The sequence below is a fragment of the Crotalus tigris genome, unplaced genomic scaffold (genome assembly GCF_016545835.1).
Source record: "Crotalus tigris isolate CLP2741 ecotype Arizona unplaced genomic scaffold, ASM1654583v1 scf7180000017623.1712378, whole genome shotgun sequence".
NCBI classification, from domain to species: domain Eukaryota; kingdom Metazoa; phylum Chordata; class Lepidosauria; order Squamata; family Viperidae; genus Crotalus; species Crotalus tigris.
In genome coordinates, this window is record NW_024096518.1 from 258,889 (window position 1) to 283,364 (window position 24,476).

The 24,476-nt window shown below is 41.7% G+C and overlaps 1 protein-coding gene across 3 annotated transcripts in view; it reads right to left on the bottom strand.

Moving 5' to 3' along the window:
* The window catches only part of TMEM245 (transmembrane protein 245), a 241,257-nt gene that overhangs the window by 175,994 nt on the left and 40,787 nt on the right, over positions 1 to 24,476 (bottom strand). For all 3 annotated transcript variants that reach the window (XM_039331992.1, XM_039332002.1, XM_039331984.1), the window contains exons 6-7: positions 17,962 to 18,131; positions 5,129 to 5,233 (exon numbers count right to left, since the gene is read on the bottom strand). In XM_039331992.1, the coding sequence (XP_039187926.1) occupies positions 5,129 to 5,233; positions 17,962 to 18,131 (275 nt within the window). The remainder of the gene's footprint in view (positions 1 to 5,128; positions 5,234 to 17,961; positions 18,132 to 24,476) is intronic.

Sequence of the window (24,476 nt, forward strand, 5' to 3'; positions counted from 1 at the left end):
AATCCACTTACGTATTTACTCACCACTGCTAAACTTGATGCCGTAGCTGGCTGCCCTATCTGGGTTTAGGTTTGGTTTAAAATATCATCCAGGTGTGGGAACATCGATGCAGATGCTTTGTCAAGGAGGCCCCAGGGTCCAGGAGTAGACACTAGGGAGTGGGTACAATTGTCCCCTGATGGTATCCAAGCGCTGTATCGAGGGGTTGAACATTGAGCTAGGGGAGCAATTGGGGCTGAATCAGTGGGTGTCCCCAAATTATACTGTAATCCTATTCAGATCAGAGGAGAGAGGAGGTTTGCCCTGACTAAGAAAGATCTGTGGAGGGACCAGGTGGAAGATCCCCTCTGTGGTTTGGTCGGAAGAGCTCTAAGAAGTGGTCAGTGGGAGGCTCTATCACCGATGTACCCAGAGGAGCACGAGTGTTGCACAAGGAATGGGACCACCTACAGTTTCAAGATGGTGTAATCTATCGAAGGGGCTTCTCGGATGGGTTTGAAGAAAAGTGGCAACTCTTGCTCCCAGAGAAACATAGAGAAGCAGTACTGATGGCACTTCACGACGAGCATGGGCACTTGGGGCCAGAAAAGATTTTTAATTTAGTAGTGGATCAGTTCTACTGGCCCGGCCTGAAAAAGGAAGTTGGGGATTATTGTAGATCTTGTCTGCGTTGTATTCAGAGAAAAACTTTGCCATCTAGAACTGCGCCAATGGGCCATTTACAGAGTCATGGCTCCTTGGACTTGGTCTGCACTGATTTCCTTTCCTTAGAACCGGATGCCAGTGGACAAGGAAATGTGTTGGTCATGACCGATCACTTTACTCGTTATGCCCAGGCCTTCCCAACGAAAGATCAGTGCACTGTTATGGTGGCCAAAGTATTAGTGGAGAAATTCTTTGTACACTATGGGCTACCTCAGCGCATACATTCTGACCAGGGGAGGGATTTTGAAAGTAGGCTGGTCAAGCAACTGCTGGGCTTGTTGGGTATTCGGAAGTCCCGCACCACCCCGTACCACCCGCAAGGCGATTCGCAGCCTGAGAGACTTAACCGCACTCTCTTGGATATGTTGGGAACCCTCACCGAAGTGCAGAAGCAGCATTAGACCCAACATGTCTCCACCGTCGTGCACGCCTATAACAGCACAAGAAGTGACGTTACCGGGTATTCCCCGTACTGGCTAATGTTTGGCAGGGAAGCTCGCCTGCCAGTAGACCTGGCTTTTGGTACCTCAATGGATGAGACCTCTTTTAAGTCTCACTGTAATTATGTGGACAGGTCGAGGAGGAGCTTAAAGGGGGCTTATGAAAAAGCCACAGAGGCCACAGGGGTCCGGGAGCGGCGTAACAAGAGGAATTATGATCTGAGAGTAAGGGTCCAGGATTTACAGTTTGGGAACTGAGTGCTATTAAGAAATTTGGTCCCTGCTGGGAGGCACAAATTGGCTGATCGGTGAGGCTCCCAGTTGTATGTGGTTACTGAGAAACTGCTGGGGTTGCCAGTATACCGAATACGACGGGAGGGGAGCACAGGATCTTCAAAAGCATGGCACCAGAACCATCTATTGCCCTTACACAAGGCAGCACGAGCTACCCAGCCAGTTCCTGTAGATGAGCCCTGTGTAGTGGGAAGGGGAATGGAAATCAGGGCGAAACCTGCCTCATCTCTAGAGAAGGAAGTAGAAGATTCTAAAGAAGAGGGGGATATGGATTGGTTATGGTTATCAGGGGACATGGGGAGTGTGTCCCAGGCTGTGGGTGGTAAGGTGGAGTTAGAACAGCCAGGGTCCGACGGCTTGGAATCCGTACCTAGAATTTGCAAACAGGAGGGGACTCCCCAGAGAGTTGAGGTTAGAGATCAGTCTGGGGAATGGCCAGAACAGGATGGAGTGTTACCCCCAGATATTATAGAGCCAGGGGAATGGCTGGAGGTGGATCCAGCTACTCCACGGGGTTGGCAATCGCCAGTGTCAGAGGCAGAGTTGCCAGTCCCGGGTACCTCCGGGGATGGTGGGGGCACCAGAGGACGGTGCCCATGATACTGTTGAACCAAAGGTGCAGAGACCGAGGTGGGTGATACGCCCGGTGAAGAGGTTGACATATGATGCACTAGGACACAGTGTAGAGAAAGAGTGATGCCCGCTCCTGATAATATAAATGCCGAGTAGGAAAACTACCTATTCTTAGGGGGACCAAAGAAATTGTTAGGTGGGGGGACTGGTAGCGAAGCTGTCTTGAGAGTGTTTGCAGGAGCTTGGTTGGGAAGGGAGAGATTGGGACAGCTGCTGGTGGCTTTGGGTGTGGCCGGTGTGGCTGGAGAAGATAGAAAAGAAGGAGAGGAGAGACGGGGGTGGGGGGGCAGTTGCAGTTTGTCAGGTGAAGGTAAAGGGACTAGAAGTTTTATTTGTTTTCTTCGTAATGAGGATATTTTAAACAGATGCTAGAGGGGGAGAGAGAGTGGAGTTTTTGCTTCCTTCGTGAGGATATCTCAAACGGAGACAAGAGAGAGATTGTGTGGAGAGGAGTTGGCCTCAGATTTTAACAATAAAGATAAAGGAGGGGGGAGGGTTTTGACGCTGAAACCTGACTGAAGGAGAAGTAACAGAAAGAGAGGAGAGACTGGGGGTGGCTATTGCTGCTGAGGAGCCTGGAAACAATTTGGACTGTGACTATCACTTCTACTACAGGTTTTAAGACATTGTGAGGGAGTTGCCCCGGGGGGGGGGACGAGCTACTGCTACAGCACATTGACTGTTGTTGTTTCTACTACCGTCTGGAGTCGGGATTTTCTCTCCATCCCACTTGACTCTGAACGATCACTGAGGAATCTTTTATTCCTGCTGCTATACCGGCCTTGGGCTGTTGGATATCATCATAGCATTGACTATCATGACTGGTTATTTTCGTTCCTGGAAGCCCCTCCTTGATGACAAGAGCCTGCTACCTACTAATTCTGCATGAGCTTCAGCTGGAAGACACATCTTATCAACCCTAGAGAACACTACTGCAGAGCTTGACAAAGGGGGATGGGGCTGGGAGGACCTGGTTTTTTTTGCGGCCTCTAAGGAGGTAACGCTACATAGTTATTTGTCAAGAAAGCAAAAGTTTAACTGCTGACTTTATGATTAAAGGTGTGGTCAAAATTTATTAATTCACACGGAACCATGAGTAGTACTGTAGTAAATAAAAGTTGCATATTGAACAAGAAGCAAGTTTAACTTATATTAACCCACATCTGAGTCTCCAGAATGTAAAGATGAAGCAAGCAAAAAAATAGATGAGTTCTGTTTGAATAATAGAGAGTTATAACATGGCAGGACATATTGAATTGACTTTCTTAATCAGTGGAAGCAAGAGTATTTCCATGGAAGTGTTTACTGTCAAAATCATTCTCCTTTGCGCTGAACCTTTTTGAACGTCTTGCTTATGCTGTGATATCATATGCATATAGGGAAGGGATAACTTATACATTATCAATACAGGAGAATATTGAAATGAAGGGTCCTTTCTGAGCTTGACTGTTTTCTTGCAGATGTTTCATTACACAAACTAGATAACATTATCAGTGCTAGTAAGATGGGCTTACTATATATACTCTAGTGCAGGGGTGTCAAACTTGCAGCATCACGTGACGTGTTGCGACGTATCGCGACTTTTTTTCCCATTGCCGGCAATGGGATGGGTGTGGTTTCGGCATGAAGCATCCAGCCCGTAGTCCGGCAATTTGACACTGCTGCTTTAGTGGCTTGTCCCTGTCAGTGTTGGTGGGAGTGGTCTTGGAAGTTCTGGTTGGGCTGTTTACTCTTAGCTTGTTTTCACAGTTCTTTATTGGGGTATTATTTACTTCTGGGTGCTGCTCTAATGTTAATTTTGGAGTTAATCTATGCTCATCTGGGTGCTGATTATTAATGACAAGATATTTTGGTATTTTTGTTCCCTTCTTAGCTTATTGTCCTTTTGTATAGTACAGTGGTGGCGAATCTATGGCATTGCTGGTGGCGGGCTGCAGAGCCCCAGAGTGTGCCAGTCAAAAGGCCAGCAGACTGTGGCTGCTGACGGACACTGTCGGCCCCCATGTGCTCGCTGGCCTCTGTGTGCGGAGGCCGATGATGTTAGGCAGCAGCTGCCCCGGCCCCTGCCTTGCCTTGTCCTGAGATAATGGCACCCTCACCCTGCCTCGCCTCATCTGCAGGACAAGCCTCCTACCCACCACCCCACCTGCCAGAGACCCCCCGGATCTCCCCCTACCCTGCTCGGCCCCCACAGGCGTCCTTCCCCGCAAGCATCATCAAGGTGACCACGCCTACCTTGGCCACATCCACCCAGTCTGCCATGACCACCACAGCCATGCCCACCTGCACCCGGCAATAAATAAGTGGGTTTGGGGTTGCAATTTGGGCACTCAGTCTATAAAAGGTTCGCCATCACTGGTATAGTATATACTTAGATATTATGTCTTTAACTCTTTAATTTTGCAACATATAGACTTAACTATATGTTAACCAGCCTTAACTGGGAAACTGTGAGTATCCTAGACTAAGCCAAGTCCAAAAACACTAGGGAATTTCTAAAAGCCTGGTACTCTGACAAATTAGCCATCAATAGACATAATAAAAATTAAAGTATTTTCATTTTTACAGACTGCACATATTTTATATTTGTTTTCTTATAAGAAAATTTCTATAACCACAATGATATATTATCTTCTTTATTCCTTCCTTATTTCAAGGGAAAAAAGAAAAGAAAAATACAGTTTATATTTTGTCAATATGCACCTATCTATCTTTATATAAGAGGGCCTGTTAATATAATGGATACAATGCAGGCTATTCGCAAAGTTAAATACATCACAGTCCTGACATATGAATAACCTGGCTGGAACAGAATTGCTTTTCTGCTTTGTACATAATTTTGCTTTTTTCTTAGAAAAACAAATCCAATCTGAGGGAAACTAAAATGCTTGCTTTTCTCTTTCAATTACAATACAGTAGATGTTTAGTGTGATTATTAGAATATACATTGATTATATCAATTCTGAGAAGAAATAAAATACTGACCATTAGTGAATTTGTAGATTAGAATGAATAAAGTTTCAGTAAAATGTTGCACTGTTTAATAGGACACATACCTTTGCTGTGAGGAGCAGTGCAAGCAGCAGGGTGCATATCACTAGCACAAATATAATGAATATGCTAATTATTTTATCTAGGATTTTTTCCAACCACACATTCATCTGTGAAAAACAAGAAAATGTAATAAATGTTACAGAATCAAAATATTAATCTATCCAAGCATTTTTGTTCTAATCTTCTGTTTAATGATATCTTTAGTAACAGAGACTTTCTAAGATCAGATATACTGTATTGAAGCAGCATGAGTAAAGCCATTTAATATATCTTAAAAGAAATCAAATGTTATAACTGGCCTTCCATACTTAAGGTGCCTAGTAATCAAACAGTATACAGAGTAAGTTAAAAAAAACAACATAACACTACTTTGTGTGACTCAAAAGGTCCCATAGTATTATGAAAATTTATATAAAGAGCTGTGACTTTATGTCATGTTCTGTTAGGCCCAAGCCCAGAGGAAAGACATAAAATGCAATCCCTTATTTGCTTATACCTAATAGATAAAATCTTGCCAAACTAAAGCTGTAATATTTTAACCTACTAAATATATCTTCGTAGATTCTAGAAAATGGCTACTTTGAACCTCTTTTCCCCCTCCCAGGACTGCTTGAAATTGTGCAGTCTTGACCAGTGATTGCAAACATTTAACATGTGTGTCACAGGTGACATATCATGCCATTTTTGGTGACACTGAAGGCTTCCAGATCCTCTGGAAGTTGCACAAGAGGGTCTTGCTCTGTACAGCCTTTGGTATCTGAAAATTGCAAGAGCATTCTCACACAATTTTCTGTGCTCCAGATGCTCTGCAAGATCAGGGTCCTCTTGTGAGACTTCCAGAGTGTCCAGAGAGTTCAGGAGAGAAGAGAATACAGAGAAAAGATTCAAGAGACTTCTTTTGTTTGGTGGTGTGTGTGACACATCAGAACAGGCAAGGTAGGTATTTTCTGAATTTTTGACATGCCAAAGCCAAAAGGTTTGCCATCCCTGATCTGAGTTTTACTCTAGGAGAGCTATTTTGCCCAAACTCTCTCCCCACTGCTTCTCCAGTTGTACATTCCATTACATGCTCAAACATAAAAGAGAACTTAATGTAAGATTAGAATCATCTGCTGGTTTGGAATCAGGTATCATATCTATATTGATATAGTACCAATTATAACTTTTAATACCAAGCTAGCCAAATTAGGCTATCAAAATTGTCTCCCAGGGCTAAGTCTATGTGGTTCCATATACCTTTTAACCAGATGGGAGAGTGATGTAGAGCAGTGGTCCCCAATCTTTGTGGCTTGGCAGCCCAGCGGTGGGGGGGGAGAATCAATCCATGTGAGCAGTGGTCCAGCATGTGCACAAATGTGCACAGCTCAACTTGCAAAGTTGAGTTTCGTGTGCATGGGTATGCACGTCAGTGCTGTTTGTGCAAGTTGAGCTGTACATGTGCACATCACCCCGCACTTGCATGGTCCAGTTCCGAATAGACCATGGCCTGTTAATGGGCGGCGGCCTGGGGATTGGGACCCCTGATATATAGCACTAAGGCACACAAAGCAAGGAAAAGAACCACTATAAAACAGTGCCCCCTATTTCCAATCCTTGGAGTCAGTCAGAAAGATATTATGGCTGACAAAATTGAAAGCTGCTGAAAGATAAAGGAGTACAAGATAGACGTACCACCTACATCCTGGCTCCACAAAGGTCATAAACAAGTGTAACCAAGGTTGTTACTGCATCTAAATCCTGGCTTGAATCCTAACATACAGTAATTGAGTCCAACCTCCTTCTCAACAATTTTCTCCAAAAAGAGAAGGCTGGAGACAGGGCAATACAATGTCTTATCTCTTAAGGAAGAAGCATACCACGCTTTCCTTTAAAGAGATCAATCTTACTGCCTGGACTCATATTCAGGTGACCTTCCCGATTGCCTTAATGAACCATTAGAGGCCTGGGTCCAACAAACTTACTGTGCAGAGAATACCGTTCATCTCCTTGAGAGCTACTGATTCAAACCCATTCCAGATTACTTCATCAAACAGTGCCCTTGGCATCTTGGTCAAATTTGCCAATTGTAGTCCAACATGGAGCAGCTATGAGCAACTTTATATATTTAAATTTGCAATAATATACCCCCACTACCTTTGCCATATCATAGAACTATGTTAAGGATGACACTGACATTCCATTAAGTATGGAAGCAATTAAAAACGGAGTTGGTTATTGGAAGCATTTCCATAAAATAAACCAGTTGTTACTAGGCACATTTGATGCACATGAAGAAAGCAATGAACAGGTAGCCCTCAAATTACAACCACAATTGGGACCAGAATATTAGAGCAAAATAGTTATTAAGCAAGATGTCACATGGCCACTTTAATCAACAATAGCAATCTTGGCACTTCTAGTTGTAGTCATTAAATGATTTCATAGGTTAAGTGGATGGGATCCTAGGTAAGGAGCACAAGGTGGCATCCTGAGGGGAGAAGTTGAAATAGATTATGTCCAGGATATGAGGGATCTGTAGATATTTTCTCAGCCCTCTTTCTGGTTTGTACAGTATCCAAATCGTCGATAGAAGGCAGGCTGGTTGCAATAATTTTTCTGTAGTCCTAATTATCCGTTGAAGTCTGCACCTGTCCTGTTTGGTTGCTGTGCCAAACCAGATAGTTATTGAGATACAAATGACAAGACTCAATAATTCCTCTGTAGAACTCTATCAACAAATCCTTGGGTAGTCTGAACTTTCTGAGCTGACACAGGAAGAATATTTTTTGTTGTGCCTTTTTAATGATGGTTCTAACGTTAGGTAACCATTTCAAATCTTTAGAGATAAAAACATCTAGAAACTGGGAAGTCTCTACTGTTGATACTGTGTTGACTAATATTGTAAGAGGTGGTAGAAAAGGAGAGCTTCTTCTAAAATAAATTGTCATCTCAAAACTAGAGCTGTTCAACACCAAATTGTTACAGCTGCCCCACAGAACCAGCTGATCTACTTCTCATCTATATGCAGACTCATCATCATTTTGGATAAATATTTAGTATTTAAGAAATATTAAGCTACTCAAATATATAGATAGATGGCATCTGAGTTAGAAGTGTTTCAGTTGGCCATTCTTAGATATTGAGAATTTTAATGTAGGATCTTACTTTGGGAAATTGACAGGTTGTGAGAGATTTGGATATGGAGAAACTGTTAGTGAAACTTGTTAAAGAAGACAATTAGTTAGAGATAAATGGAAAACTGCAGAGATAGATCACTCTAGACTGGTTTAATGATTAGCAAATCACAAATTTGGGGTTGTAGAGTATTGATGTAAAGGGTTGATAGGGCTGTAATTGTGCTAACTTTATGGAAGATATAGGGAGGAGACATGGTACATCTTATAAAAGTGGGAGCTTATCTCACAATTCTCTTTAGGAAGGCAAGGTTGCAAAGGCTCAAAATTTAATATGTAGCCAAGAATCAGAGCCAAAATAACAGAACAGAAGGGAGAAGCATACAGCCAAGATTGGGACTCAAGAGATTTGAGGGACAATATAATAAAGACACCAATAGTTGATCCTAAATAAAATGTTTCTATAGAGAGCATGGGAAATAAATAGGAAGAATTAGAGATCCTATTTCAGTAAGACAAATATTATGTAATAGATATCATTGAAATTTGGTGGAATAACCAACTTGGAAAGAAGCTAATATTGTGCTATTGCCGAAGGAAGGTAAAGATGTCATGAGGATAAAGAATTACAGCCCAATTTCATTAATAAACAATGACTATATAATCTTTTTGCTGCAATTTTGGCAGAAATATTAAAGAAGGTTTACAGGCATATTCATGAACATCAATCTGGCTTTCTGCCATAAAGGCAACTAAGGAATAATGTGAAGACTATTTTGAACATTATTGAATATTTACAATATTATGAGAAACAGGCAGCTTTAATATTCTTGGATGCAGAAAAGGCCTTTAACAATTTAAATTCGGCTTTTATGTTTAAAGTTTGGAAAGATATGGATTTTGGGGAGAATTTTATTCAAGGGATTAAAGCAGTTTATATGTCACAGCAAACAAAGATTATGATTAATGGAGATCTAACCAATTAATTGAAATTCAAAAATATCAATATCAGGTATAAATATCAAAAAGAAAGTTTAGAAATTGAAGACATTTGCTGATGACTTGGTTATATTTTTGCAAGACACCCAAAATAATATAGAATAGTTTTTGGAATATACCAACTCCACCTAAAGTAGCCCTACAGCAAGATAGGCAGCAAATATATTTAACAAATAAATAATAAAATTTGTTCCACACCAAACTCAGAGTTTCTGCCCCAAAATGCACAGCAATATGTCGATCATGATTCTCAGTTATCCACATAGATGTCTGAAAACTGACTCTCAGCAATTGGACTTATTTTTGTTGAGTCTCTGCCTAACCAACTTGCCCAGATTGAAAAGGTATATCAGTTACCATGATTCAGTTTTCAGATACTCAAGGGGAAATGACTCATAACTTTGAGCAATTGCTAAGCAACATGTGTATATATCTTTTAAATTTTAGTTAATATTTATATATTTATTTATATTCTATTTATATGTTTCCTACTTGAATGACACTAGATAAATTCTAATATAAATGAAAACATCCATTAAATGAAATGTAAAAACTGCCCTTGTTGCCTATCAACCTTGCCATTAATCCAAACAGCTATACAAAAATCTCTGAAATTAAGCTAAAGCATTCAGAAAAAGAATTATTATTATTATTATTATTATTATTATTATTACTATTATTATTATTGATAATAAACTGGCCTACAAATGCATATAAAGTCAAAACTGAGAAGACAGCAACAGCCAGTAAGTGCCGCCTATGCAAACATGCTGAAGAAACAGTGGACCACCTGGTAAGCTGCTGCAAAAGATCACACAGACTGACTAAAATCACAAAAAAACTGGAGCACCATTTGAACACCATTGGCATTGACAAATTCGCCATTAGTCAATTGCAAAAGATGGCCTTACTAGGAACTGCCTCTGTCCTGCAACGATATCTGTAATGCCATCAAACATCCACATCTGCCTATCCCAGGTCCTTAGTAAGGACTCGATAGGTAGACAAAATGCCAAATCCAGTCTGAACCTCTGGCTGACTGTGCGATGATCCATAATAATAATGATATACAGCCAGGATATTGCAAAGGAGTTTGGTTTGGACAAACGTGCCACACTTACTGTCAAATAAGGAAAAATAGGGAAAACTGAAGAAATCAAGATGCCCCACGAAAATAACATTAAGAGTCCGCGTTAGATATTGGAGTTCCTGGATATATGGTGAAAAATGGGTTACAGGACTCAGGACTGTTGGCTGAGCAACCAGGGCCAGCAGCTGCAGAACTACTGGAAAAAAACGTGTTTACCCGTCGCAGATACACAGTGATTGAAAACAAAGAAATAATGATCTGTTACTACAGATCAAGTCCAACAAGAAGAGGATATTTAAAATGAATGCACCAGTTCTGGAAAGAACAACATCCAGAATCAAAAATAACAGAACAGAGACTAGCAGATCAACGCCGATTTATAATACAAAATAAAATATTCACAGAAACAGAATTGGACAAACTGCAAAGGTTTACCCAGGGCAAAGAAATCAAAGCGTTACCAGAAGTAATTCAGAATGTAGAGGCAAACCAGGGGGAGTTGGCAGTGAAGGAATCTAGCAGAGATATACAACTGTTCTCATTTGGAAACCAGGCACCTCTTCTTCAGGAAGAACAAAACCCTCTAACTAAAGAAATAAAAGAATTGAAACAAAGAATAACTGAGCATCTAGAACAGCACAAAAACAACAAAATGCCTGCATTGAAGTTTGTTCCAAAGAAACAGCTAGCACAAGCATTAAAAGATGCAAATACTGCAATATCAAGTATAAGTACCAATTCACTGCAAGAAACAAACCAACTAATGTACAGCACAGCTGCAGTTATAACTGAATAGCTGGGATGCAAAATCAACAAAGAAGGAAAACAAACAAACAGTGCACCACAAAAATGGAAGGTTAGACTAGAAAATAAGATCAGCAAGTTAAGATCACATGCAAGCAAGCTAGAACAGATGAAAGAAAAGAAGCTGAAGAACAAGAAGACCAAAGAATACCTAATCAAGAAATACCACTTAGAAACAAGGAAGATCAAGGAAGCACTGGAAATAATAAAGCAACAAATAACAGCTATAGCCAGGAAAATTAGTAGATATGAAGCTCAAATTGCAAACTATAGGCAGAACCTCCAATTTCAATCCAATCAGAAACGTTTCTACCAATCCATTAATGGAGACACTGCAATGAATCAGTCAGTACCTGACAAGGAAGAAACAGTGAAGTTCTGGAAGCAGATACGGGATAACCCAAAGAAACACAACAAGGATGCGGCTTGGTTAAAAGAGGTGGATGCAAATAAAACAGAAGTTGAAATGTAAGAACTAGTAATAACAACAAAAATGGTAGAAAAAAAACAAGGAAAATCAAAAATTGGTCAGCACCAGGTGAAGATGAACTGCATGGGTTTTGATTGAAACATCTAACTGTTATACACCCACTCACTGCCAAGCAGTTCAACAATATGCTACAAGGAGGAGAAATTGAAAAGTGGCTAACAACTGGGAAAACCTACCTAATAATGAAAAATCCAGCAAAAGGGGCAACACCAGGTAACTACAGGCCAATTACCTGCTTACCAACAACTTTCAAATTACTAACTGGTGTAGTAGCTGATGCAGTGCAACAGCATCTAGTTGAAAACAATCTCTTTCCACCTGAGCAGAAAGGAAACCGCCCCAATAGCAGAGGAACAAAAGATCAACTCCTAATAGACAAAATGATCTTGGAAAACTGCAAGAGAAGGAAGACCAACCTGAATGTGGCATGGATTGACTACAAAAAGGCATTTGACTCTCTGCCACATGACTGGATAATAAAGTGCCTAGAAATAACAGGAGTCAGTAGAAACATCAGAAAATTTGTGCAAAGATCAATGGCACAATGGAAGACACAGTTGCAGATCAATGGTGAGAGACTGAGAGAGGTTAATATCAAGAGAGGAATATTTCAAGGAAATTCATTGTCACCATTACTATTTGTTATTGCACTGTTTCCTCTGTCAACAATACTGAATAACTCAGGATATGGCTATCAAACATCAAAAACATCTATCAGACTATCCCATCTCCTTTACATGGATGATCTGAAGCTGTATGGAAAAACATCATCTGAAATAGAATCGCTGCTCAACACTGTCCGTATATATAGCCAAGATATTGTTATGGAGTTTGGCTTGGACAAATGTGCCACACTTACTATCAAACAAAGAAAAGTAGTGAAAACTGAAGGAATCAAGATGCCCCACGAAAATAACATTAAGAGTCTGGATGAGGAAGAGTACTACAAATACTTGGGTATCCTTCAAGCTGACAACATCAAGCACACTGAAGTCAAGAAAAAGATTAGAGGTGAATACATCAAGAGAGTGAAGAAGATCTTAAAATCCAAACTCAATGGAGGAAATACCATAAAGGCAATCAACACCTGGGCAATCCCAGTCATTAGGTACACAGCTGGAATAGTGGACTGGACTCAAGCAGAACTAAAAGCAATGGATAGGGAGACCAGAAAAATAATGACAATGAATCATGCCCTTCATCCACGCAGTGACATTGACAGACTTTATCTACCAAGGCAAATAGGTGGGCGTGGAATGCTACAAGTACATCAGATGGTTGAAGAAGAAAAAATGGCTTTGGAAGAATATCTGAAGAACAATGATGAAGATGCACTGAAATTAGTATATCAGGAAGGCTTACTAACTACTGGAGAGACCAAACTGGCCTACAAGAAAGACCAAATGAAGAACAGAATAGAGGCATGGGAAGACAAAGCACTACATGGCCAATACATTAAAAAAAATAGCTGGGAAAGCAGATAATAACAAGACCTGGCAATGGCTAAGAGCAGGAAAATTGAAGAAAGAGACCGAGGGACTAATTCTGGCTGCACAAGACCAAGCCTTAAGACAAATGTATATAAAGTCAAAATTGAGAAGACAGCAACAGACAGTAAGTGCCACCTATGCAAAGAAGCTGAAGAAACAGTGGACCACTTGGTAAGCTGTTGCAAGAAGATTGCACAGACTGACTACAAGCAGCGGCATGACAAAGTAGCAACAACGGTGCATTGGAAGATCTGCAAAAAATATCATTTGCCTGTAAGCAAAAACTGGTGGGATCATAAAATAGAGAAAGTCATAGAAAATGATAAAATTAAACTGCTCTGGGACTTCAGAATTCAAACAGACAAGCACCTGCAACATAACACCCCAGACTTAACAATTGTCGATAAGAAAGACAAAAAAGTCTGGATAGTGGATGTGGCAGTGCCTGGAGATAGCAGAATAGAAGAGAAAGAACTGGAGAAGATAACAAAATACAAAGACCTACAAATAGAAATAGAAAGACTGTGGCAAAAGCAAGCAAGGGTAGTACCAATAGTATAGGCTCCTTGGGTGCAATCCCAAAACAACTGGAGCACCACTTGAACACCATTGGCATTGACAAATTCGCTATTAGTCAATTGCAAAAGGCGGCCTTATTAGGAACTGCTTCCATCCTGCGACGATATCTGTAATACCATCAAACATCCACATCTGCCTATCCCAGGTCCTGGGTAAGGACTCGATAGGTAGACAAAATGCCAAATCCAGTCTGAACATCTGGCTGACTGTCCGATGATTGATAATAATAATAATAATAATAATAATAATAATAATAATGAGAGGAGGAGGAGGAGGAGGAGAGGAGGAGGAGGAAAGAAGAAGAAGAAGAAGAAGAAGAAGAAGAAGAAGAAGAAGAAGAAAGAAGAAGAAGAAGAAGAAGAAGAAGAAGAAGAAGAAGAAGAAGAAGAAGAAGAAGAAGAATAGAGGCATGGGAAGACAAAGCACTACATGGCCAATACATTAAAAAAATAGCTGGGAAAGCAGATAATAACAAGACCTGGCAATGGCTAAGAGCAGGAAAATTGAAGAAAGAGACCGAGGGACTAATTCTGGCTGCACAAGACCAAGCCTTAAGGACAAATGCATATAAAGTCAAAATTGAGAAGACAGCAACAGACAGTAAGTGCCGCCTATGCAAAGAAGCTGAAGAAACAGTGGACCACCTGGTAAGCTGTTGCAAGAAGATTGCACAGATTACAAGCAGCGGCATGACAAAGTAGCAACAATGGTGCATTGGAAGATCTGCAAAAAATATCATTTGCCTGTAAGCAAAAACTGGTGGGATCATAAAATAGAGAAAGTCATAGAAAATGATAAAATTAAACTGCTCTGGGACTTCAGAATTCAAACAGACAAGCACCTGCAACACAACACCCCAGACTTAACAATTGTCGATAAGAAAGACAAGAAAGTCTGGATAGTGGACGTGGCAGTGCCTGGAGACAGCAGAATAGACGAGAAAGAACTGGAGAAGATAACAAAATACAAAGACCTACAAATAGAAATAGAAAGACTGTGGCAAAAGCAAGCAAGGGTAGTACCAATAGTCATAGGCTCCTTGGGTGCAATCCCAAAACAACTGGAGCACCACTTGAACACCATTGGCATTGACAAATTCGCTATTAGTCAATTGCAAAAGGCGGCCTTACTAGGAACTGCTTCCATCCTGTGACGATATCTGTAATACCATCAAACATCCACATCTGCCTATCCCAGGTCCTGGGTAAGGACTCGATAGGTAGACAAAATGCCAAATCCAGTCTGAACATCTGGCTGACTGTGTGATGATCCATAATAATAATAATAATAATAAAGTTTGAAGAGACCTTGGAGGTCATCTCGTCCAACCCCCTGCTCAGGCAGGAAACCCTGTACCATGTCAGACAAATGGCTGTCCAGTCTCTTCTTAAAAATTTCCAGTGTTGGAGCATTCACCACTTCTGGAGGCAGGTTGTTCCACTGGTTAATTGTTCTGTCAGGAAGTTCCTCCTTAGTTCTAAGTTGCTTCTCTCCTTGATTAGTTTCCATCCATTGCTTCTTGTCCTGCCTTCAGGCACTTTGGAAAATCGCTTGACTCCCTCTTCTTTGTGACAGCCCCTGAGATATTGGAACACTGATATCATGTCCCCCCTCGTCCTTGCCTTCATTAAACTAGATATACTTAATTCCAGCAACCGTTCCTTGTATGTTTTAGCCTCCAGTTCCCTAATCATCTTTGTTGCTCTTCTCTGTATTCTACAGTCTCAACATCTTTTTTACATCGTGGTGACCAAAATTGAATGCAGTATTCCAAGTGTGGCCTTATCAAGGCATTGTAAAGTGGTATTAATACTACAATAAAATTTTCTGGCATGATCTGTTTTTGACAAACCCATGTTGGCTTTTAGTAATGACTTTGTTTGTCTCTAGGTGTTCGCTGATTCGTTGTTTGATTATCTTTTCCAGAATCTTCCCAAATATTGAGGGCAGGCTGATAGGTCTGTAATTTTCTGGATCCATTTTTCCCCTTTTTGAAGATGGGAACTACATCAGCTCTTTTCCAGTCCCCTGGTAGTTTCCCAGTGCTCCAGGATCTTTGAAAAATATAGTTCAGTGATTCTGAGATCACATCTGCCAGTTCTTTGAGAACCTTGGGGTGTAATCCATCTGGTCCTGGGGATTAGAACTCGTCTAGGCTGGACAAGTGCTCACTTACCATTTTCTTGCCTATCTTAACTTGTATTTCTATTCTATTTTTTATGGCATTATTTTTGATAGGTTGGTATGTTTTTTCCCTTTGTGTAAAGACAGATGCAAACAGACGAGTTAAATAGTTCTGCCCTGTTGCTTGTCACCTTCTTGCCACTTTCCCCCACTAATGGACCAATCATTTCCTTCACTTTTTCCTTTTCTTTTACACATTGAAAGAAGCTTTTTTGTTATTTTTGACTTTGCTCGAAAACCTTAGGTCATTTTGAGCCTTAGCTTTCCTCACTTCATCTTTGTAGGCTTGGGCTATTTGCTGATATTCTGCCTTAGTTATGTGCCCCTCTTTCCACTTTTTATACTTGTCCTTTTTATCTTTCAATTTGTCAGAGAGTTCTTTATGCAGCCATGCTGGTTTCTTTTGAGAGCTGTCATTTTTCTTCTTTATTGGTATTGTGCTAGACTGGGCTTTTATTATCTCACTTTTCAAAATTTCCCAAGCTTCTTGAGTTGTTTTCCCCTTGAGGATTCTCATCCATGGAATCCTTTCCAAGCCCTCTCTTGAAATTAGCTCTCTTGAAGTCCAAGACTCTAGTCTGACTGTGTTCTATTGCTTGTGCTTCCATAATGTTGAATTCCAATATTGCATGATCACTTCCTCCCAAGGTTCCTGTGGCTTCAACACCTTCTATCATTTCATTAGATGAGAATTAGATCCAATATGGCTAATCCTCTAGTTCCCTTCTCTACTTTTTGGGAGACAAAGTTGTCTGCTAGGTTTGTCAGGAATCTGTTTGATCTTCCACTTGGTGCTGAGTTTGTCTCCCAGTTGATGTCAGAGTAGTTAAAGTCCCCTATTACTATTGTGATGTGCTTCCTACATACCTTAGTTAGCTGACTAGCAAAAAGTTCATTTATTTCCTCTGTTTGGTTGGGTGGCCTATAGTATACACCTATGGCAATGTCATTTTTCCCCCTTTTATATTGACCCAAATGCATTCAAGTGTTTTTTCTAATTTTTTTTCTATTTTCCAAAAGAATTATAACAATTTGAACCATTGTTTTTTCAATAATTTTATTAAGAATTGTATTAAAAAGATAAAGCTAACAAAGAAACCTAATGTATACCTACATGAAAAAGAGGGGGGAAATCCCTGCTCCCCCTCCCCGCTCCCAAGCAGATAGTAGTATCAACCTTCTCCCTTCATCCCCAACAAGAATATTCAACAATGATCTATCACTATCTCTTAAAATGGATTATGGCAGATTCTCTTTTACAATCATAAAAACATGTTTAAGAAAATATATCTAGTAAACCCCTCTAGTATTCTCGAATCATCTCTAAATACTAAGTCACCAACATTTTTCTTTATGGTATTATTATATTTATATACTAAATACTTGCAAAAGTAAGGTTCAATTTTTCCTGCAAGAATTAACTGCATTTTTTATTAATTTTTTTCTCCAGTTTTTCAAAATTGTTAGTTAATAAAAGGGAAGAATTAGGAATACTGTTCCTAATTTAAAATGTCTAAAAATGGTATATTAAGTTTGCAACCTAAGTTTCACAACTGCTTCTTTCTAAAGTTCCCACAAAGTATTTCCAAAACTGTATGAAAAGCTTCTCCAACCTTACAGAAATGATTTTGGGTGGTGCGAGAGAATAGCTGTCTCTTTCCTATGAGTAGTGCTTCATTTTTAATGTCATATTCAGTTATTAATTATAATAAGATCCTAAAACCAACATTGGAAAAGTTGTGCTATATCAGTGGTTCTCAACCTGTGGGTTGGGACCCCATTTGGGGTCGAATGACCATTTCACGGGGGTTGCCAAACCATACTGTCCGCCATTTTTTTCCCTTTTCCCTAGCTGTCCTACTCCCTCTTATTGGTGGCCACACCCACTTGGGGGTCACCACAACATGGGGAACTGTATTATGGGGTCACGGCATTAGAAAGGTTGAGAATCACTGTGCTATATAATCTGAAGCCCACCACCAGTATTTTTATTATTTTTAATAGAAAAATGCTGTGGCAAAGTATAGGGTGCTTATTTCTTAAAAATTATTTGAGCTAGAGCAATTTCACAAATAATTTTAAATACCTTGCTGTCTAATTTGAGAATAATTCTTCCAAGCCCCTTAACTGGTTGTGGTACAAGAACTTCTTGACGTTGTTTCACAAAATCTTCCAGACTATGCCAGTAGGTACTGTAGTAAATCAATGAGAATTGCACTATTCCAAAGTGGACCAACAGTTTTTTTAAAACCCATACTGCAAAGATAAAAAAGGAATTAAATATTTTTCATGTATAATATCCATACTTTTTGCTCACAAAGTCATTTTGTTTCAATAAGAATTAACAGCATTAGCAATAGCACTTAAACTCATATATTGCTCCAGAGTGCTTTATAGCACCTTCTGGGTGGTTTATTATGTCAACATATTGCCCTGGGTCCTCTTTTTACCGACCTTGGAAGACTGGAATACTGAGTCAACCTTGAGCCCCATCAGGATTGAACTCCAGGCTGTGAGCAGAGTTAACTTGCAATACAGCATTCTAACCACTGCACCACTAATGCTCATATTCAATTGAATTAAGCTCATATTCAAGTTTTCTTTAATCAACAGCCCTCAAAATGCTTACTTTTGGATGATCGCAGTTAATATTAAACAAGGTCAACTTTTTTCTTATACATATGAAAATTGTACCACTGGAATTTAGGATTAAGATATCACTAGTACAGATACTACTTCATGTATAAGTTTTGCTTTAGAGTTTTCAAGATGACTGGATGTTTATTTTTTTTCGATTAAGCCTATAAAACCTTAACAAGCATGATGTTAGTAAGCAAACATGTGAGAAGGTGCTTAGAAACAATAAACAATAAAAATGGTTGCATGAACAGAAATCTGATTCCAGATTATGAAGATATAACAGGTCCTAGTTCAGGGGTAGGCAACCCAAAACACTCAAAGAGCCACTTGGACCCGTTTCCCACCAAAAACAAAACACTGGGAGCCGCAAAACCCTTTTGATATCTAAAATGAAGATAACACTGCATATATCCTTTTTTACCTTTATTATAGGTGTGTGTATGTGTGTGTGTGTGTGTATGTGTATATGTGTGTGTGTATACACACACACACACACACACATATACACATTAAAAATAAAAGTAAAAATATGACTCTTGGGAATATCCATACTATTAAAACAATGATCACCAAGAGAATGCTTTAAGAGAATAAAATTACATACACACAAAGGTAAAAAAAGGATATATGCAGTGTTATCTTCATTTTAGATGTCAAAAGGGTCTCTCTCTCCCTCCCTCTCTATCTGCCCTTGGTCTGCCACTCCTCTTCCCCCACTCTCTCTCTCTCCCTCTCTCTCTCTTTCTCTCTCTCTCTTTCTCCCCCCCCCTCCTATCTGCTGCTCACCTGGCAAGCTTCAAGCTGTTGTCCAACAACCTCCGGGGTAGGCAACCTCGTCTCTTTTATGACTCATGGACTTCAACTCCCAGAATTCCTGAGTCAGCCTAGCTGGGCTAGCTAGCTTTCTCCTGCCCTTCCTGCTTCCTGCTTCCTTCAGAGACGCAGCAAAGGGAGGAGCTACACCCAGAAAGCTTTTCAGCTCCTTGGAGAACACTGTGAGTGCACTCTCTTTTACACACACATACACACAAAACACACACACACACACACACACACACACACACACACACAGAAAGAGAGAGAAGCAGGGAAGTGCAATTGCCTCTCTCTGCAAAGGCAGAGGAGGCTGGGAGCCACAGGGGAAGGCTCAAAGAGCCGCATGCGGCTCCGGAGCCGCAGGTCGCCGACCTGTGTCCTAGTTAGACAACATTTGGAAGTATTGGTAGTCCTCAACTTATGACCATAATGGGCATTATAATTTCCATTACTAAGTGCAACATCACGTGAATGTGTTGTTTACTGACATTCTCACTCCAATCCAAGCCATTCTGGGTTAGGCTTCTCAGCCCCAAACTCAGTAGGCATTGGGACTGCCTCCAATTGGTCCTTATCTCCCGCATTTCTTTGCTCATTTGGCTTCCCTGTATCCTTCTTTGGGGGGAAACAAGCAAGCCAAGAACTGCATGGCTCTAGGGTCACTTGCTATAGCCTGGGAAGCATCCCATCTGCACTCTTCCTCATTATTCTGCATTCTCCCTGCTGCACCCCATCTGCTCTTGTCATCTTCTTGCTCTTGCTGCTGCTGAGGCATGCCCAAGTGGCTACTGGGACAGCCAGCCTAAGACTGGGCTTTGTGCTGTGGCTCTGGGACTGCAAAAAGCCAGTGCAAAGGCCAGCCCCAGTCTGGCCCAGCAATCCACGGCAAAGGGACTTCTTGGAACACTGTGGTTCTGGGGCTCAATAACTCCTGAGCCAAAGCAAAGCATTAAGATCAGTCCCAGCCTAGTCCAGCAGGACAATGCAAAGTCATAGCTGCCCCAGTCCTTACCATAGTCACCCTTGACACCCTACATGCCAATGTCCCAGTTGTCTTTAACTGTCTTCTTGCTTCCACTGCTAATATGTGCTTAGATTGGCCCCTCATGAAGCAGTTGCTGATCACATGAGGCCATCTTCCTGGGTCTTGCAAGGCCTTGTGCAACCTGGAGAAGAAAACCAGGTTTGGCTGCCTCCCAAAAGGGGAAGCAAGAAGTGCCTCACGAGCAGCAGGAGCAAAAAGATGGTGAAGTGCCAGAGTGGAGTGCCATGTGGCTAGAGGCCAAAAGGGCATGGGGAAAGATAGGCAGGTGGGGGGAGTTGAAATGCCTCTGTAGTCATATCTGCAAGTGGGCTGCCAAGTGTCTGAATTGGATTATGTGACCGTGGGGGCACTGCAACAGCCATAACTATGGGGACTAGTCATAAGGGCCATTGCTAAGCACCTCAATAACTCTGAATGGTTGCTGAACAAATGGTCATAAATTCAAGACTACCTGTACCGCTTTTAAAAATGTAAAAAAAAACTGGAACAGATTTATAGGACAACTTCCAGAATAAGAAATATGAAAACAACAGAGTGAGTGATGTTTGAAAGATGGAAATGTGACAGTGGTTCACAAATATCTAAAACACTGTTATGTTCAGCAAGAGACAGATGTATATCTTCGAACACTGATCATTAGTCTTAGAACTGAAGAGATAAGGCAACAAAGATTTAATCCTAACTGGTGAATATAATGAGGACTAAATATGATTGAATTCCTAGGAAATAGAATGTTACATTTAGCATATAAAGAAGGAAGGGTTGAAAATTAATAAAGAAAAAACTAAAATGTTAGTTAAAAACATGTCCAGTTTACAAGAAACTGAGCTAGTAGAAAAAATCAATATCCAGACATCTAAAAAAATAAGATACTTAGGGATCCAACTGTCGGCAAGATGTACTACACTCAAAAGAGAAAATTATGACAAATTAATAGATCAAATTATAGCAGACTTAGACAGATGGAAAAACTTGCAGCTCTCCTTTATGGGGAGAATAGCGACTATCAAGATGAATATACTTCCCAAATTACTCTTTTTATTTCAATGTGTACCATTAAATTAGCAAGGATTTTTTTGAAAATTTAAACAGAATTACATCCAAATTTATCTGGCAAGGTAGAAAACCGAGAATTAAATTAAAATTATTACAGGAAAAGCTTCCAATTTGGCAGGGAACGGGACAGTCATAGGAGGCTGGGTCTCCAGCCTCCCAGTCCGGTTTCGCTTTGCCTAGCGTCTCTTAAAGGGACGGAAAGTTGCCCTGGAGGAGCAATGAAGACGGGGCATTGTCTTACCTGAACACCTTTTCTCAGCATGAGGAATGTAGAATCCACGAATGGGTTGATTTAGTCTTCTAGCCCAATCAGACCAAACAAAGTTGCCACGCCTCTGCAGGATCTGATCATGCCCCAGTTTCGAAAGGGCGAAGCGAATGATTGTGTGACGTGATGGCTCTGAACTGCTGACACTAACCTAACTGCTAGTAATGATCAGGGAGGGGGTGGATTCTACATTCCTCATGCTGAGAAAAGGCGTTCAGGTAAGACAACGCCCCTTCTCCAGCATGTTGAGGAATGTAGAATCCCCGAATGGGACATACCAAAACCCCTATGATCCCACGGGTGGGAAGCAGGTTGGTTAAGTGTCGTTGCTGAAATGGACCACTTGTTGTAAAACCCGACAGCCAAAAGCGGCCTCTGCGGAAGCAAACTTGTCGAGTTTGTAGTGGCGAATGAATGGTGAAGGGGACGACCATGTAGCCGCCTTACAGATGTTCTCTATGGACGCCTGAGTTTGCCACGCCATCAACATGGAAGCGCTACGAGTAGAGTGCGCTGTCAGGCGGCTTGGGATAGGTAAAGAGTAAGCCTGGTAAGATTCAGCGATACAGGCCTTGATCCACCTGGCTATAGTAGAGGAGGAAACCTTCTGTCCCTTGGAAGCTGAGTGGAAAGAGACAAACAATGCCTCCGATTTGCGAAAGGAAGCTGTCCTCTTAATGTAATGACGCAATGCCCTACGTACATCTAGGTAATGCCACTGCTTTTCTAGTGTGTGAGAAGGATTGGGACAAAAGTTTGGTAGTACAAAGTCCTGAGTCTGGTGAAACAGTGTATTCACCTTGGGAATGAATGAGGGATCTAACCTCAGCACCACTCTGTCCTGATAGAAGGTACACAGGTCTTCCCTAACTGAAAGAGCAGCCAGCTCTGACACGCGCCTCACCAACATGATGGCTACTAGGAAAGACACCTTGTGGGACAAAATGGGAAGAGGACAAGACCTTATAGGTTCAAAGAGAGACCTTGAGAATGCCTGCAGAACCCGAGGCAGTTCCCAAGATGGATACCTGTGTACTACCGGAGGTCTGGTGTTGGAGATTCCTTTCATAAAGGACCGAACCCTGGGATGATGGGACAATGGAGTGGCATTGGCACAGGTGAACACCGTGGAAAGAGCAGCCACCTGTCTATGCAAGGTATTGGACGCTAAACCCTTATCCACTCCATCCATGAGGTATTCAAGAATCACTGGAATAGTGACGGAAGATATAGACAAACCCTTACAGGTACGCCAGTCACAGAAGCTCTTCCAAGTGGCATCATAGATCCGGTTCATCGCCGGCCGTTTGGAAGCTTGGATCATAGCTATCAACCTAGAAGAGTAAGATCCGCACATCAAGAACTGGTGCTCAGATGCCAGACGGCTAGTTGTAGCTACTGCGGGTCTGGGTGGTGTATGGCCCCCTGCATTAGAATTATCCTCTCTGGGGGGGGATTTGCCAAGAGGGAACTACGGTGAGGTTCACGAGAACCGCGAACCATGGACGCCCCGGCCAATATGGGGCCACAAGGATTAGCTCCGCCTGTTTCTGTAACAGCTTCCTGATGACGGCTGGGATCAAGGGAAGGGGTGGAAATGCATATAGAAGTCCCGCCGGCCAAGGGCTGCAGAGGGCGTCTGCTCCCTCCAAATCCTGGGATGGGTACCGAGATAGAAACCAGGGAAGCTGGGTGTTCGTCGGGGATGCAAACAGGTCGATGTTGGGCCGACCGAAACGGTGAGTAATCTCCCGAAAGAGACGGGGATGTAGACGCCACTCCAAATGATCTATCGTAGATCGACTCAGAAAATCTACCTGGTCATTTTCCACCCCTGAAATGTGTTCCACCTTTAGGGACAACAGAGTCTGTTCCGCCCATGACCCCAGATGCTGGGCCTCGAACATTAGAATCCGCAATCGAGTGCCGCCCTGCCTGTTGACATGGGCCTTTGCCACCACGTTGTCTGTCAGAACCAGCACGTGGTGGCCCGCCAACTTCTTGTGGAAATGGCAAAGTGCCAGGTGTATGGCTCTGAACTCTAACCAATTGATATTTTTCTTGAGATGCCGTTGAGACGAATTGGGTGAATTGGAACTGGGCGAATTGGAATTGCAGATGTGCCCCCCTATCCAAACAGATTGGCATCCATGGTCAAGGTTACCCGAGTCGGTTCTCTGAACAGGGATCCTTTGGACAATGCTGGGGACAACCATCAGATGAGGGACATGAGTGTCTGTGGTGGGACTTGCACCCGCTGCGGAAAACATGCTACAACCCGTTTCTGGTAAGAGAGTAGAAACCACTGCAGTTGTCTTGTATGAAGCCTGGCCCAAGGCACTATGGCAATACATGAGATCAGTTTCCCTAACAGCTGTGACAGCAGGAGCAGGGTTACTCATTTCTCCTTGCGCACCCTGGTGACCATCGTATGTATACTGAGCTGACGCTCTTGAGACAGGAAAACTCGGCACTGGTTGGTGTCTATTATTGCGCCTAAGTGGAGCAAACAGTTTGTTGGGATCAGATGGCTCTTTGGGAAGTTGATCATAAATCCACGATCTTGGAGCGTCTTTATCGTCAGTGCCACGTCTGATCGGGCATTCAGTGCCAAGGACAACTGGATTAGGATATCGTCCAAGTAGCATTGAATGCGGACTGGTACCAACCTGAGCTGTGCGGCAAGAACCACCAGGATTTTGGTGAAAACCCTTGGAGCTGACGATAGGCCGAATGGCAGGACCCTGTACTGATAGTGATAGTTGGAATACCTGAA